General features: G+C 39.6%; 1 protein-coding gene and 1 long non-coding RNA gene across 2 annotated transcripts; both read right to left on the bottom strand.

Annotated features, from left to right (window-relative positions):
- LOC141638447 (putative phospholipid hydroperoxide glutathione peroxidase) lies at positions 1-2,438 on the bottom strand. Its single transcript, XM_074447862.1, has 6 exons — positions 2,004-2,438; positions 1,260-1,336; positions 912-973; positions 698-816; positions 379-546; positions 1-268 (listed from the first exon to the last, which is right to left on the bottom strand). Exons 1-6 carry the CDS (start codon positions 2,262-2,264, stop codon positions 236-238), a joined length of 720 nt encoding a protein of 239 aa, XP_074303963.1. The 5' UTR covers positions 2,265-2,438; the 3' UTR covers positions 1-235.
- Positions 2,439-8,116: 5,678 nt separating this feature from the next.
- LOC141638243 (uncharacterized) lies at positions 8,117-9,685 on the bottom strand. The gene is made up of 2 exons (XR_012542057.1): positions 9,527-9,685; positions 8,117-9,348 (listed from the first exon to the last, which is right to left on the bottom strand). It is a non-coding gene; the product is annotated as an uncharacterized LOC141638243 (long non-coding RNA).
- Between the last annotated feature and the right edge of the window lie 3,921 nt (positions 9,686-13,606).

Raw genomic sequence — 13,606 nt, forward strand, 5'->3', positions numbered from 1 at the left:
TTTAAGGATAATCATATTTATAAGAAAAAATAGACATAACTATCGATTATTGTTCCACGTAATACCGCTTCAAATGGCTAATTTTACAAAGACAAGCACCGGAAACTCCACGAGTACAAAGCAAAATAGACGATTTATAAAAGCTTGTTACAATAGCTGTAAAAGTAGTCCACATTTTATTCATAATATGTTAGATTTCCTAGCCAACATGAGAGCAGTCTCGATCCTTAATCCCTTAAGACACGCCAAGCAGTTTCTTTATATCCTTCTGCAAAATGAGAAGATGTATGTTGTTCAGTAAATTTCATTCCAAAGCATCATTTGTTGGTGCTTCAATTTTTAAGCATTATATAAAGTAAATAATAACCATGCTTATACCTCGATGCTGGATGGAGAAGTAGTTGGCGCATAGCGATCAACAACATTACCGTCCTTGTCGACGAGGAACTTTGTGAAATTCCATTTGATCCCATCTCCGAAAAGGCCACCTTTGCTTGATGTCAAGAACTTGTAGATCGGGGCAGCATTACCGCCATTCACCTCCACCTGTAAATGACCCAAGTTATCAACATAATGACTTCAGCGGGCGATTCTGTAGGTAATCACTCCAAAGGAGCAATTTATAATATTGTGTTAATATATTAGTCAAGTCCAGGCGTCCAGCTTCCTTTACACATGTACCGCGTTCCACATATACCTTATCAAAAATGGGGAATTCCGCTTTGAAACGAGTGCAAGCAAACTCCACAATTTGCTCATTATCCCCTGGCTCTTGGTTGCCAAATTGGTTGCACGGAAATGCCAAGATTTCAAATCCTGTAATTAGTGGGGCATTATTTATTAATTTACCTTGCTTATTATGGATGGCGTAGGAAAACTTGACGTTACAAAGGAAAGGAAACACTTGTTACCTTGATCCTTGTAAGTCTCATACAATTTAGTCAACTCCGGGTAGTTTGAATTGGTAAGACCACTGCAGTTCAAAAAGAGTCAACTACAAATATACATATAGAAATGTCGGAAAACGTGAGCAAAGCCCGTCACTGCTAAGGTTCACACTGTCAAGACAATTACGAGTTTTAAGTTTCTTGTAAAACACACTGCACAATGATTGCAATATATCGATATCATGTAGCCATACTAAGAGTAGCCAATACAGCAATATTATCCCAAAAGAGATTACATGTATCAGCAACACCTTGCCTCTGTTTTAAATGACCCATAAAAGCATTCAAAATAAATCCTTTCCCTTATCGTACCATTGTGATGCAACATTAACAATCAGGAGGACCTTCCCTTTGTAAATGCTGAGATCCACCTCATTTCCACGGGCGTCCTGTACAAGTAATTAAAAGGTCAGCCAGAGAATCTAACTATAAAACTACACCAGATCTGATGGCTTCACAACAAAGAAATTGAATCACTGGCAAATAAATCAATGGAAATGCAATACCAAACTATATCAAATATTGAAATTATGTCTTTCTAAATGACCACAACGATATGCAAACCCGCTTATGACGACACGTCGACACAGTCGTCATATAATAGCATAGATTATGATTACTCAAAAATGGAATAGTTAAACAAATAACCGGGACAAATGGAGTATTAATTTATGCAGTAAACGGTCCTGGGCTATAATTTGCGATTCTTCTTAGTAAATTTCTAATCAAAATGAGATGATTTGATGTAAAATTCTTATGTCCGAATACCATCTCATCGTACTTCCTAACCAATCAAAAATAAATAGAAGAACAAACGAGACTTCTAATGGGTCAGACTGACTTGCCATTGAATGTTCACTTCATAGTTAAAACCCCCGCGTATCCAAGAATTTTTCCGTAAATTGCTCAACAACCCCCAAACATATGAATCTCCCATTTTAAAATCAAATCAAAATTAATTCGTCACAAATCAAAATCAAAATATTATTTGCAGTTTATCAATCATAACAATACACAATCAAGTGATAATACAGGAATTATATATGAAAAACAAACCTTGACGACGAATTCATGGACTGATTTAGGTTTTGGATCAGACTGACTTGCCATTGAATGTTCTTGCCTAAAAGATTGAAACAAATGAGATTGATTACGATACCCACAAGTTGGATTGATCAAATTAATGGAAGATCTGAAATGGGTTTGATTTGGAATTGAAGATAATTGATTGTACAAAGGAATTGAAGATGAAGATGATGAAATGGATAAGATTTTGAGAAGAGAGAGAGTTGATGAATGTAATGTAGAACGAAACATGTGTGATATTTATAGACAGGAATGTGACAGGATTTTAGATATGTTTTTTGTAATAAAAAATCAGAAAAAAAATCAGAAAAAGGTTGATATTTACTAGTGTTTTGTAGTTTTATTTAAAGGTTGATTAAAGTGTGAACAAGAGACGAATGTTGTGAAGATGAGATCATTGGTGATGAAAAAGAACTAGATTCGATACAAAAACAGAGTTGTGGTGGTTATGGAAGGTGTATACGTGGCGGAATTCAACACTCTCATGGCCGCATAACTCGCATGTACTTCCACATTGACTTACTATCGATTGGGTCAAGAGTCAGTAACTTGAGGGAGTAGACTTGTCAAACGGGTAAGGCGGATTGGATCGTAGGATTAGTTAAAATACGGGTTAGACGATATTTATACATAAAAATTTCATTATCGTCGTTAGAATCAATTGTTGGCAATGATGGCTTCATAAAGCCAAATTCAACTTCAACTAGTTTTATTCCCGTGTAAAAATTGCACGGGATTGAATTATCCAATAGTTAACGAAATGCATAAATATAAAATTAAAGTTGCACATAACTATAATTTAAAATAAGATTAATATAACTCAAATATAATATTAAAAATAAATAATAACACATCAGATAGTGATGTACTCATATGATATAATGCAAGACACGAAGTATATTATTTATGTTTTACAATAAATATAAACGGAAGTGAAAATAGATATACTCCGTATAACATTTTCTAACATTAAAAAATATAAGGCCCAAATATTTAAAAAGAGTTCAGAAAAATAACCATCCATCTTCATAAATCCATTTTAGTAAATGATCCAATAACTTAATAGCCCAAACTTTATATAAAATCATAGTAAACCTACACCCATAAATTAACTCATCTACTCCCTCCGTAAACCTAAAGAATTTACAACATTATTTCTCACTTCAATTGTCCCTCTTTTTTTCTCTCCAGCAACAAACAAAATGATACATTTTCCACAACAAAAACTCTAATCTGAGTTCTTCTAAACAAACTCATTTTCCCCAAATCAATTAGCCCCCAAATTTAATCTAAGTTGTTAAAACACCTTTTTAATCTTTTTGTCTTTCATTTTTCACTCCTTTTTCTCATTTTCTTTAACTTAAGTTTCTGGTGGATTTTTTACCCTTTAAATCTTTAGTGCAAAAGAGGGGTAAAAAGAAATGGAGGAAACTGTTGTTTGATGATCATCAGTGAAAACCCAATAAAAGTGTTGATCTTTCTCATATTTTTGTTATTTTTATGTTAATTAATTAATGTAGAGAGCGATTCATTCGTGAATTTATTGTAATTTTGTTTTTTAAATCGATTCATTCGTGAAATTTTGGTAGGGGTCGACATAACTTATAATTTCTAATCTTTTGTCAAGCTATCATAGAAATTTATTGTAATTTTGTTTTTTAAATCGATTTTGTATGTAGATTTTTTTTTAGTCGGTAGAATATTTACACGGAATAAATAACAACTATTGTTCAAGACGGAAATAATAACAACTATTGTTCAAGACGGAAATTAAACACCAAAATATCAGCAAATGTGGAGAAAGGGTAATTAATTCACCAAAATTTAGTAGGGGCCCACCAATGCTGAATTTAAGCAACCAATAGGAATCCAGGAAAGAACCTAGCTTTTATACTAGATAGATATGAAACACATATTGTCCCACATCGGTGGGTAATCTTACTTTTCACTTGTTTATAATACTACTTGTCTTTGTAGTGTTCAATAGAGTGCAACCAAGAGGATTTTGTTGAGATTGTTGGGCTTGTGGCTTTGGGTCCAAACGCACGCGTGCGCGCCGCAATGGTGCGGGCCAACGACCCAGTTTTATCTTTTTGGGCTTGTGTGTAGATGGACTGTCCACATTCATTGTACCTGTGTTTATATTCTAAATCTGTTAGTCAAACGTGGTTAATGGCTGCAATTAAGGAGCGCTTAATTAGCTCCATTAAACCGTTTTGACTGGAGCGTTTTCGTTCTGTAACAGCTCTTTTTTCGACTATAAAAAGAGCTGCTCCTTTCAGAATGTATACACAACATACTATGTTCTCTCAAAAATTCTCTCTTCTCCTTCTCTGCTTCTAAATTTTTCTGGGTACTGTTACTGTTTATTCCAAGGCTTCTTTACACGAGTGGTTGTGTACGGGAGTCACAGTGTTAATCTTAGGGAACTACCGGCGTGAGATGATTACCACCGCGGTCGTGCCGATATTGTTTTCAAGTCAGTGGCTACCTTACCACGACACTGCTTTTCTATTCTCCTGTTTCGATAAGTTCTCTTTTTCTGTCCATTGTTGCGTCTTTACTTTCCAACAATTTGAAAACTATATTCTGTGTCGTAACAATGGCTGTAATTTCGAGCAAAACCATTCCTGATTTGTCGAAACTTGAACCTTTAGATGGTCAGAATTATAAGAGGTGGTCTCAGAAATTGCTTATGTTTTTTTGAAGAACTAGAAATCGACTATGTTCTGTTTTCTGATCCTCCCTCTCTTGTTGTCGCTGCTAGTGCCGAGACTACTCCACCCCCATCTGCTACTGTTAAGTCAAATGAGGAGTCTATTAAGAAACATGATAAGGATAACAAAACTGCTAAATGTCATCTCCTTAATCATATGACTATTACCCTTTTTGACTTATTTATGGTCCATAAATCTGCTAAAACCATTTGGGAGACCTTTTGAAAAAATATGGGGCTGATGATGCGGGTAAAAAGAAGTATGTTGTCGGACGGTGGCTTGGGTTTCAAATGGTAGATCGAACCTATTATGGAACAAGTTCATATTTATGAGAACTCGTGTGCTGATGTGGTCAATGAGGGTATGAAATTAGATGAGATCTTTTTGGCTAATGTCTTGCTAGAGAAATTTCCCCCGTCCTGGAATAAGTACAGGAACCATTTGAAACATAAGAAAAAGGATTTGTCCCTACAAGAGCTGATAGGTCACATGAGGACTGAGGAAGCTAATCGTCTGAAAGATAAGTCAGTCCAACTGTCTCTTACTACTACAAAAGCTAATCTCATTGGTGGGTCTTCAAATGGAGATAAGTTCAAGGGTAAGGGAAAGGCTAAAGCTGGTCAGGGTCAAGCTAAGGGTCAGAATGCTAAGAAATCGGGTCAAGGGAAATTCACCAAACCTGCAACTAAGATCCAAAAACCAAAACAGAATCTGGTGTGCTATGTCTGTGGAAAACCGGGTCATAAAGCTTACCAGTGTCCTCAAAAGAAAGTTGCTGAAGCTAATCTTGCTGAGAAAGATGACATCATTGCTGCTGTGGTTGTTGAGGCAAATCTGGTTGCGAATGCTAGTGATTGGATTCTGGATACATGGGCTTCGAGGCATCTTTGTGCTAACAAGGAGCTATTTGCTGAGTTCGAAGATGTGGCTGGTGAATCTGTCTACATGGGTAACTCTTCTTCTGCTGTGATCACATGCAAAGGCAAGATCTTTCTCAAACTGACCTCGGGGAAAACTCTTGCTCTTAATAATGTTTTATATGTTCCTACCTTGCGTCGAAACCTCGTGTCTGGTGCCTTACTAAACAAAGTTGGAGTGAAACTTGTTTTTGAGGCTGACAAGGTTGTAATGCCGCGCAATGGGGATTTTGTGAGCAAGGGTTATCTCTGTGGGGGTTTATTTGTTTTAAACGTTGATTCTCCTATCATTAATAATACTGCTTCTACTTCTGCTTATATTGCTGAGTCTATTGATAATTGGCATGGTAGACTAGGGCACGTGAATGTTGATTCGATTAAAAAGCTCAAGTTTATGTCTCTTATACCATCGTTATCTTCAGAAGTTTTTGAAAAATGTCCTAGTTGTGTCGAGGCTAAATTTGCTAAAAAACCTAGTAGACCTGTTACAACTAGATATACAAATCTTCTTGAGTTAATTCACACCGACCTAGCTGACTTTAAAAACACTATGAGCAGAGGAGATAAACACTATCAGATGACAAATCTGCCCATTTCATATCATATTTGCAAAACGCCTTACTAAGACAAATGAATCACGTTATGCACCATAAACCTAACTCGGTAAATGGATGTTTAATTTCCGTCTTGCATGCAAATCAACATTAAATCCAACTTGACATCAAATACTTGATACTTGGATTAAACAACCGACATAGAAAACTCACATGTTAGGTTCAAACTTGTGGATGCGCATTCATGCATTTACCCGTTTTATCAACTTTTGCATTTAACCAACCAAGATCGATCAGTAAAGGCCGCTACCGCGGGCGGGATTGGGTGTCCGATTAAAGGGCTTCCCAATACGTGCCTTCACCTCTTACTCAGAAACTTTGGATAGTTGACGACCTTATCCAGGGCGTACGAGAGTCATTCTAGAGATAAGATACTAAAGAGGGACAATTCCTTATCTTTAGTACCTACGTCAAACACCGCTTTTTGCCTTGATTGACCTAGGTATAAAGTGGATTCGAATGGGTTCCATGCATCCCACAAATGCTTGGTGGCGACTCCGAACATCTCTTGCATCGTTTCGAGACCCTTGCTGAGACGAAACCGACCGATCTAAAACGATCCGGTCGAAAGCATTCCTACGCCGCCGAGTGTGGCTTTCAAAAGACCGTTGCTGCGTCCCACAGATCGGCTGGGCGTCGCAGGTGGGCCATGTCCACACTGTCCTAAAGTCGAATTTGACATGTACTCTATACACGGCCTCATGACAATCGATCCCCAGGGTTACACAACCGTTGTACCTCCGGTGTAGACGAAGGCACGACATGAACCCAGTCAAGAACATTGCCAAAAAGACCTCTAAAGACGGGTTTAGATAGAGAATAAACCTCCAAAGACGGGTTTTGATAGAAAATTACTTAGGGAGAAGAAAGTAGTGGCTTTTGTTGTGTAATTTGGGGTTGTAAAGTTTAGGTTTATATAATGGTGAATTAGCATTGTAAATTACAAATCACAAATTCTCATTATAGACGGACACTATCCGTCTATACGTATAGACGGATACCATTTCCCTCACAAAATACTCATTTGCCATAAAATGGGAAGCACATGGGGGTGTCCCACCTTGTCCCCCCTATCCATTTTATTCGAGGTCTTTACCCGTTTGTTCGCCCCACCCGTCTATACCAAGACCTATTGATTACAAATATGGTAAATAATAAACTTGGGAAACCACACAATCAACTTGGTAACCACATGAGTCAACCATGAAAAATGCATATTCAAGTTAGAAATATGCTCCAATTTAATGTGGGACAATTTACAATATTTGCTTCTTTTGAAGCATCAAATCAAACAAGGAGGAACAAGAAGGGGCTTCAAGGGATCAAGGGACACCGACCATTTCAAGGTTACAAGTGAAGTACATTTGAAACTCAAAGACCAGGTCCTGGCAGCTAACGCCAGATGGGAGGCTTCAGAATTGTAGGGGCTGTCAAGGCCGGTTACAGTTGTTACAGCAGCAACTGTTCTGTAATTTAAGATATTGTATGTCTATATGCTGTTGGGAGAGATAGGGAGCTCCAAGAAAAAACAAGAGCAACTGAATTACCAAAACTGAATTATCAAAACTTGCACCTTAATCATCAATCTGGTGAAGGGACCAACAATGAATGACAGCTAGGGAGATAGGGATGCAGTTGGGGTCGGGATAGTTGATTCAGGAGGTGTGGCAGGGGAGGAAGCTGATGAAGTAGGTGAGGGGGAGGCAGGAGACAGTTGGTTACTTACAAGTAGACACGGAATATTTCAATTCATGGGAATTACAAAAAATAATACGGAGTAAAATTGTTCTGTTGATACAAAACACACATAAATAAATTGGAATTACTAGTCAGAATGGAGGAAATTGCTTATATAATCCCGAAAGTAAGTTTCCTACATAAATCCCATTTTCTATGTTCAACCAAACACGTTTTTCTAATTCGTAAGAAAATATACTCGTAGAAGATAACATGATATATCAATCCCTGGGCAACGAGAATTGTTAAGGTGAACCAAATGAACTCTTATACATACCAGAAAGGCAATGAAGCAAACTGAACAGAATAAGAGTAGCATTCTGTGTTTGTAACAGTCGATCCCAAAATGGCTTTTGAGAGGCAAAAGCATCACAATAGGAAATGGACAGCTAAATCAGATGAACCAACCTGCAAGCAATTCAATGTAAATCAAATGAACACCATACAATTTTCATCGGCTAGGAATTGTGCCACAATATCTCTAAGCTCCGTTTTTTTATCTGCTTCTCCTTCATCGCCGCCCATATCAGCAAGGCAAGACATTATAACATCATTATCATCTTGATCAACACTAGCATCCAGATGGGCCAAGAACAGAAGCATCACATCTTGGGCTTGGAGTGGATCCTCATCTTCATTTGCATAGCGACTGAAGTTCAAAGTCGAAGGCAAATGAAAAATCTTAAATCGGGTTTTACCACCTCCCCATTTCGATTTAGGACCAATCATCATACTCCCATTCCTCTCAGCATCTTTGATCATGATGTTCATACCCGTCTTCCAATGACCCTCTTCGCACCCTAAATCCATCACTGAACAATGTAACATAGAATGATACGCAACCGTCTTCATTGCCCTCAACATCTGACTTATTGTCCTTACAGTATTACTCGTGTTATCATCCGCCTTATCACCAAACACATACAGAACATAATTACTGGCCACAGTATCGTAAACTCCAAACCTCACGTCCCATTTGAACCACAAATGAGGCGATACACGACAGTCGTAACAAGGCATTGCCGGGAGATCAATTACCAACGACCTTAACCCAGTAAGCTTTTTGAAAAAATGAACAGCTTCCGGTTTTAACATAGGCATGTTTATCCACAAGAAGACGTATGTAGTTAGTTTTATAAACATCTCAGGTATAACAGAATTACTACCCAGAATTATTAAGAAAAGTACTATAGAATTGGAAATTATTTTGTTAAACAATCGACCATACCAATACTGTGATCTATCTGGGATAAACAATGAAGCCTCTAACGGTGTCGAAAACGAGGCAATTCGGGGAAGAATAGCATCCTGTGACAGTGCCAGGGTGCACCTGCAAAGCGTGACAATATCAACTTTACTTAAAATTATCACAATAATATCGTCTGGTAAGTCGAGGTCGGGGTCGGGTTTGGGTTTGGGTTTTTGTTTCCGGGGTTTCAGTTGAAGCACATGGTTGAAACCGTATTGGTTTATGGTTAAAGGGTTTGGTAATTTGATTGAAATATTACCTAAAATGGGACGGAAAATTAAGTTAGCGCTTGTTAATATAATAATCACATCGATAAAATTTAATCGGCTAAAAACGGAATTGTTCATTGTTGTTGTGGAGAGTGAAAAACTTGTGAAGGGAATAAAGGATTTGGTCAACAGATCTTTCTTGATATATACAGTTATACACCCGGTTGTATTTCTTTTCAACCGACTTAGATTTTTTTTTTTCTTTTTTTTTTTTCAAAATCTTTTTCCTGCTCTTATTTCTTTTTGTCTCTTTCTTCCACGTGATCCATCAAGTTTTCCTCATAGTCATACCCTCTCCCGTTCGTCTTTTCTTCCGTATTTTCTTATTCAGAATTTTTAAATTTTATTTTTCCATTCCTTTTTTTTTTTAAATTTTATGTGGTTCAAATTCAATTCAATTACACGATGGGTAGTGTATTTTGAACGGTATAAATTTATTTCCTTATTTTTTGTGCAAGAAAGAAATGGAGAAGAAAAGAGTGAATAAGAGGGAGTATTTACTTTGTATTTTGATTATTACCTTGTTTAAGTAGGTCGTGTTCTTTTGAAAGGGTAAAAATTTCTATAAAATTTTGGGCGGGTGACAGAGCGTTTATAGGGACGAAAGTGAGATTGTGTTATCAGTTGGAACGGAAAGTTGAAAATTATTTGGTGTATAGTTGCGAACTATACATTTCTTTTTCATATATATCCTTTATGTTTCTAGCAATTTTAAAGTGATTTAGAGTTGGAAGTGGACGGGTTTGGATACGGTATCACACCCATCCTAGTAGGAGTGGCCGAGTGGTTATGGCCTTATGGGTAAATTTTTGGTGGGTGGCAGATCGTTTATGAGTAAAAAAAAAATTATACACACCATGATCCATAGGTGGAGTTGAAGTTGCGCTGTGTAATGAACCGCAGTTGTAGCGCACAATCCCTAAAAATTGCGCGGGCAGTCCTTTCACTTCGAACCCTTAGATTTCTTATTTGTACTCATGTATTTTCATTTCTGTTTTTAGTCTCATTTAGTACTCCAAGACTACTCCCTGCGTGTCGAATCTTGGAGTCTCGTTTTTAGTTTAAGATATGTTTTTAGGTGTTTAGAAAATATATCGCTATTCTGCACAATCAATTTATCCTGCTACCAGGACCAAACTATCAAATTTGCCTCTATGAGAGGTGCTAGTCAATTAAACCGCTTCTCATCCAAAAGCTTGATATTGCTTGTGTTCTTGCTTTCAATAATCGTATTGCTTACTTTTATTGCTTTCGTGTGCCGGACTTGATAATCATGACTAGGATTCCCGACACACGCCAACCGAGACCGATTACGAATGCACTAGTGATCCTTCACTAGTGTTTGACGCTCTCGCTTGCATTCTTGTCGTGTGTTAGACAAGGGTGCGTGCCACGTTGCGGCTCAAAGTCCCGGACCGTGACATTTGGTATCAGAGCTCGGTCTTCACGACGAGCTGCTGCATACGATGACGGGAAAGACCGCAGAACCGAGTGGGAACAAAGGAGAAACTAGGGCCCGGGTGTCGGCCTTAAAGAAACTACTTGAGGAGAAACTTCTTTATCTGGAAGGACTCGTGGTGAGCCTCGGGGGCACTCACCAAGCCGTAGATGAGACGGTAAAGGGGCATGAGGCTCGCCTTGGAGCCGTAAACGAGACGATATGATAAAGGGGCATGAGGCCCGCTTTGACGCTATAGAAGCATCGATCCCGCGAGAGTTCGCGGAAGAGATGGGATATGTCCATGAGAGACTCGAACTGCTCGAGAACATGTGTAATACATTGATGAAAATGGTCGCAGACGGGAATTTCGGTGGGACTCCCAAGGTGAAGCCGTCTGCACCTCACAAGTATAGTGGGGCGAGAGACTCGAAAGAAGTCGATAACTTCCTCTTCGACATGGAGCACTTCTTCCGAGCAAGTGCGCTCGATGAGACACTTAAAGTCACTACCGCGAGCATGTATCTAATCGATGATGTCAAACAATGGTGGCGCTCCAAATACGCCGATATCGAGGCAGGGAGCGTAGTGTTGGAGTCATGGGAGGATTTCAAACGACTCTTCAAAGAACAATTTTATCCGAAGAATACCGACTTCCTAGCTCGAAGAAAACTCAAGAGCTTGAAGCATACGGGTTCTATCCGGGAGTACGTAAAAGCCTACTCGACATGTATGCTGGAGATAACTGATATGACCGAGAAGGATCGTGTGTTCCAGTTCGTTGATGGTTTGAAAGAGTGGGCTCAACGAGAGATCATGCGACAAAGACCCGACTCCCTCTCCGTTGCAATGAACGCAGCCGAGAGACTAGTTGATTATTATACTGAGCGTGAAGCTGCGCAGAAGAAGGTATTCTCTGCAGCGAGTGGGAGTAACCCCAGATATGGAGGAAATACGTCGCAAAACAAAACTCCTTCTACGGGAAACAGCCGATTTCGCCCAGGAGGAGATTATAGAAGGTGGGGGCAAGCTAATCCCACTCCAACTTCCTCAAAGGGGAGTACGTCGGAAGCGTCTACAGCTAGAAAATCGTTTGCCTGTTTCTTATGCAAAGGACCACACCGAATGTCCGAGTGTCCGCACCAGGGGGAATTCAACGCCCTCAAGAAGAATTTGTCGAAGATGTCTGTTGAGCCAACCTCCGAAGGGACGGACCAAGAAGTCGACCCGGGGGACAATGATGAGTTCAACGAACATGGGGAAGTGGCACGAATGGCGCGGTGCACATGATGTGTTCGATGGGAAAAGGCACCAACCTTTTCGAGGCCAAGTCCACTGAGCTCATGTACGTAGAACTAAAAATTAATGGAATTTGCACTCGTGCCATGATAGACACGGGAGCCTCCCACAATTTTGTTACCCCTGATGAGGCGAAGCGGCTCGGGATGGAGATAAACCGAGAAGGAGGAAAGATGAAAGTTGTTACCTCCAGCGCTAAGCCAATTCAGGGCGTGGCCAAAGATGTAGTGATCAAGATGGGTGAATGGAGCGGGAAGCTCGACTTCACCAGTGTCTCGATGGATGACTTTAAGATCATCCTCGGAATGGATTTTCTAAAGCGAACACCAACCTTCTTGGTACCCCATAATGGTTCCCTTATGATGGTCGAGTCAAATCCTTGCTTAGTGAAGGCCAACTTATTTGTGTACCGTGTCCATGAAAGAGGACACTTCTGCCGAATAAGAGGAACCCTCGATAATGCGGGTGTTGGATGACAACAAGGACCTGATGCCAGATTGTTTACCTATGAGTCTTCTGCCACGACGCTCGGTAGACCATCAAATCGAGTTATTTCCCGGGACAAGACCTCCTGCACGAGGACCATACCGCATGGCGCCTTCGGAAATAGCTAAACTTCGAAAGCAGCTAGATGATCTGATTCGCTCGGGGTTGATTCGACCTTCTAAAGCTCCTTATGGAACCCCCGTGCTCTTTTAGAAGAAACAGGACGGTAGTCTGAGATTGTGTATCGACTATCAGGCCTTAAACAAGTTGACAGTGAGAAATCGCTACCCCATTCCTCTAGTAGCGGACCTGTTCGATCAGTTACAGGGCGCTGTGTACTTCACCAAGTTAGATCTGAGATCGGGTTATCATCAAGTTCGAGTTGCCGAAGAAGATGAGCCAAAGATAGCTTGCGTGACAAGGTATGGTTATTTCGAATGGTTGGTCATGCCCTTCGGGTTGACGAACGCACCTGCCACATTTTGCACGCTGATGAACCATGTATTCCATGAGTACTTAGACAAATTTGTGGTGGTGTACCTGGATGATATTGTTGTGTATAGTCGCTCTTTGGCTGAACACGTAGAACACTTGAAGCTTGTGTTCGCGAAACTGCGAGACAAACACTTATTTATCAAAAAGGAGAAGTGTGAGTTTGCCTAACCTGAAGTCAATTTTCTCAGCCACATCGTGGGGAAAGGGAGACTTAGAATGGATCCGAAGAATATTACTGCAATCAAGGATTGGGGTACCCCAAGAAACGTGCCGGAGCTTTGCTCTTTCTTAGGGCTAGCAAACTACTATCGAAGATTCATCCGGGATTACTCAAAAATTGCCGCCCCACTGA

This window comes from Silene latifolia, unplaced genomic scaffold (assembly GCF_048544455.1).
Source record: "Silene latifolia isolate original U9 population unplaced genomic scaffold, ASM4854445v1 scaffold_20.1, whole genome shotgun sequence".
NCBI lineage: Eukaryota > Viridiplantae > Streptophyta > Magnoliopsida > Caryophyllales > Caryophyllaceae > Silene > Silene latifolia.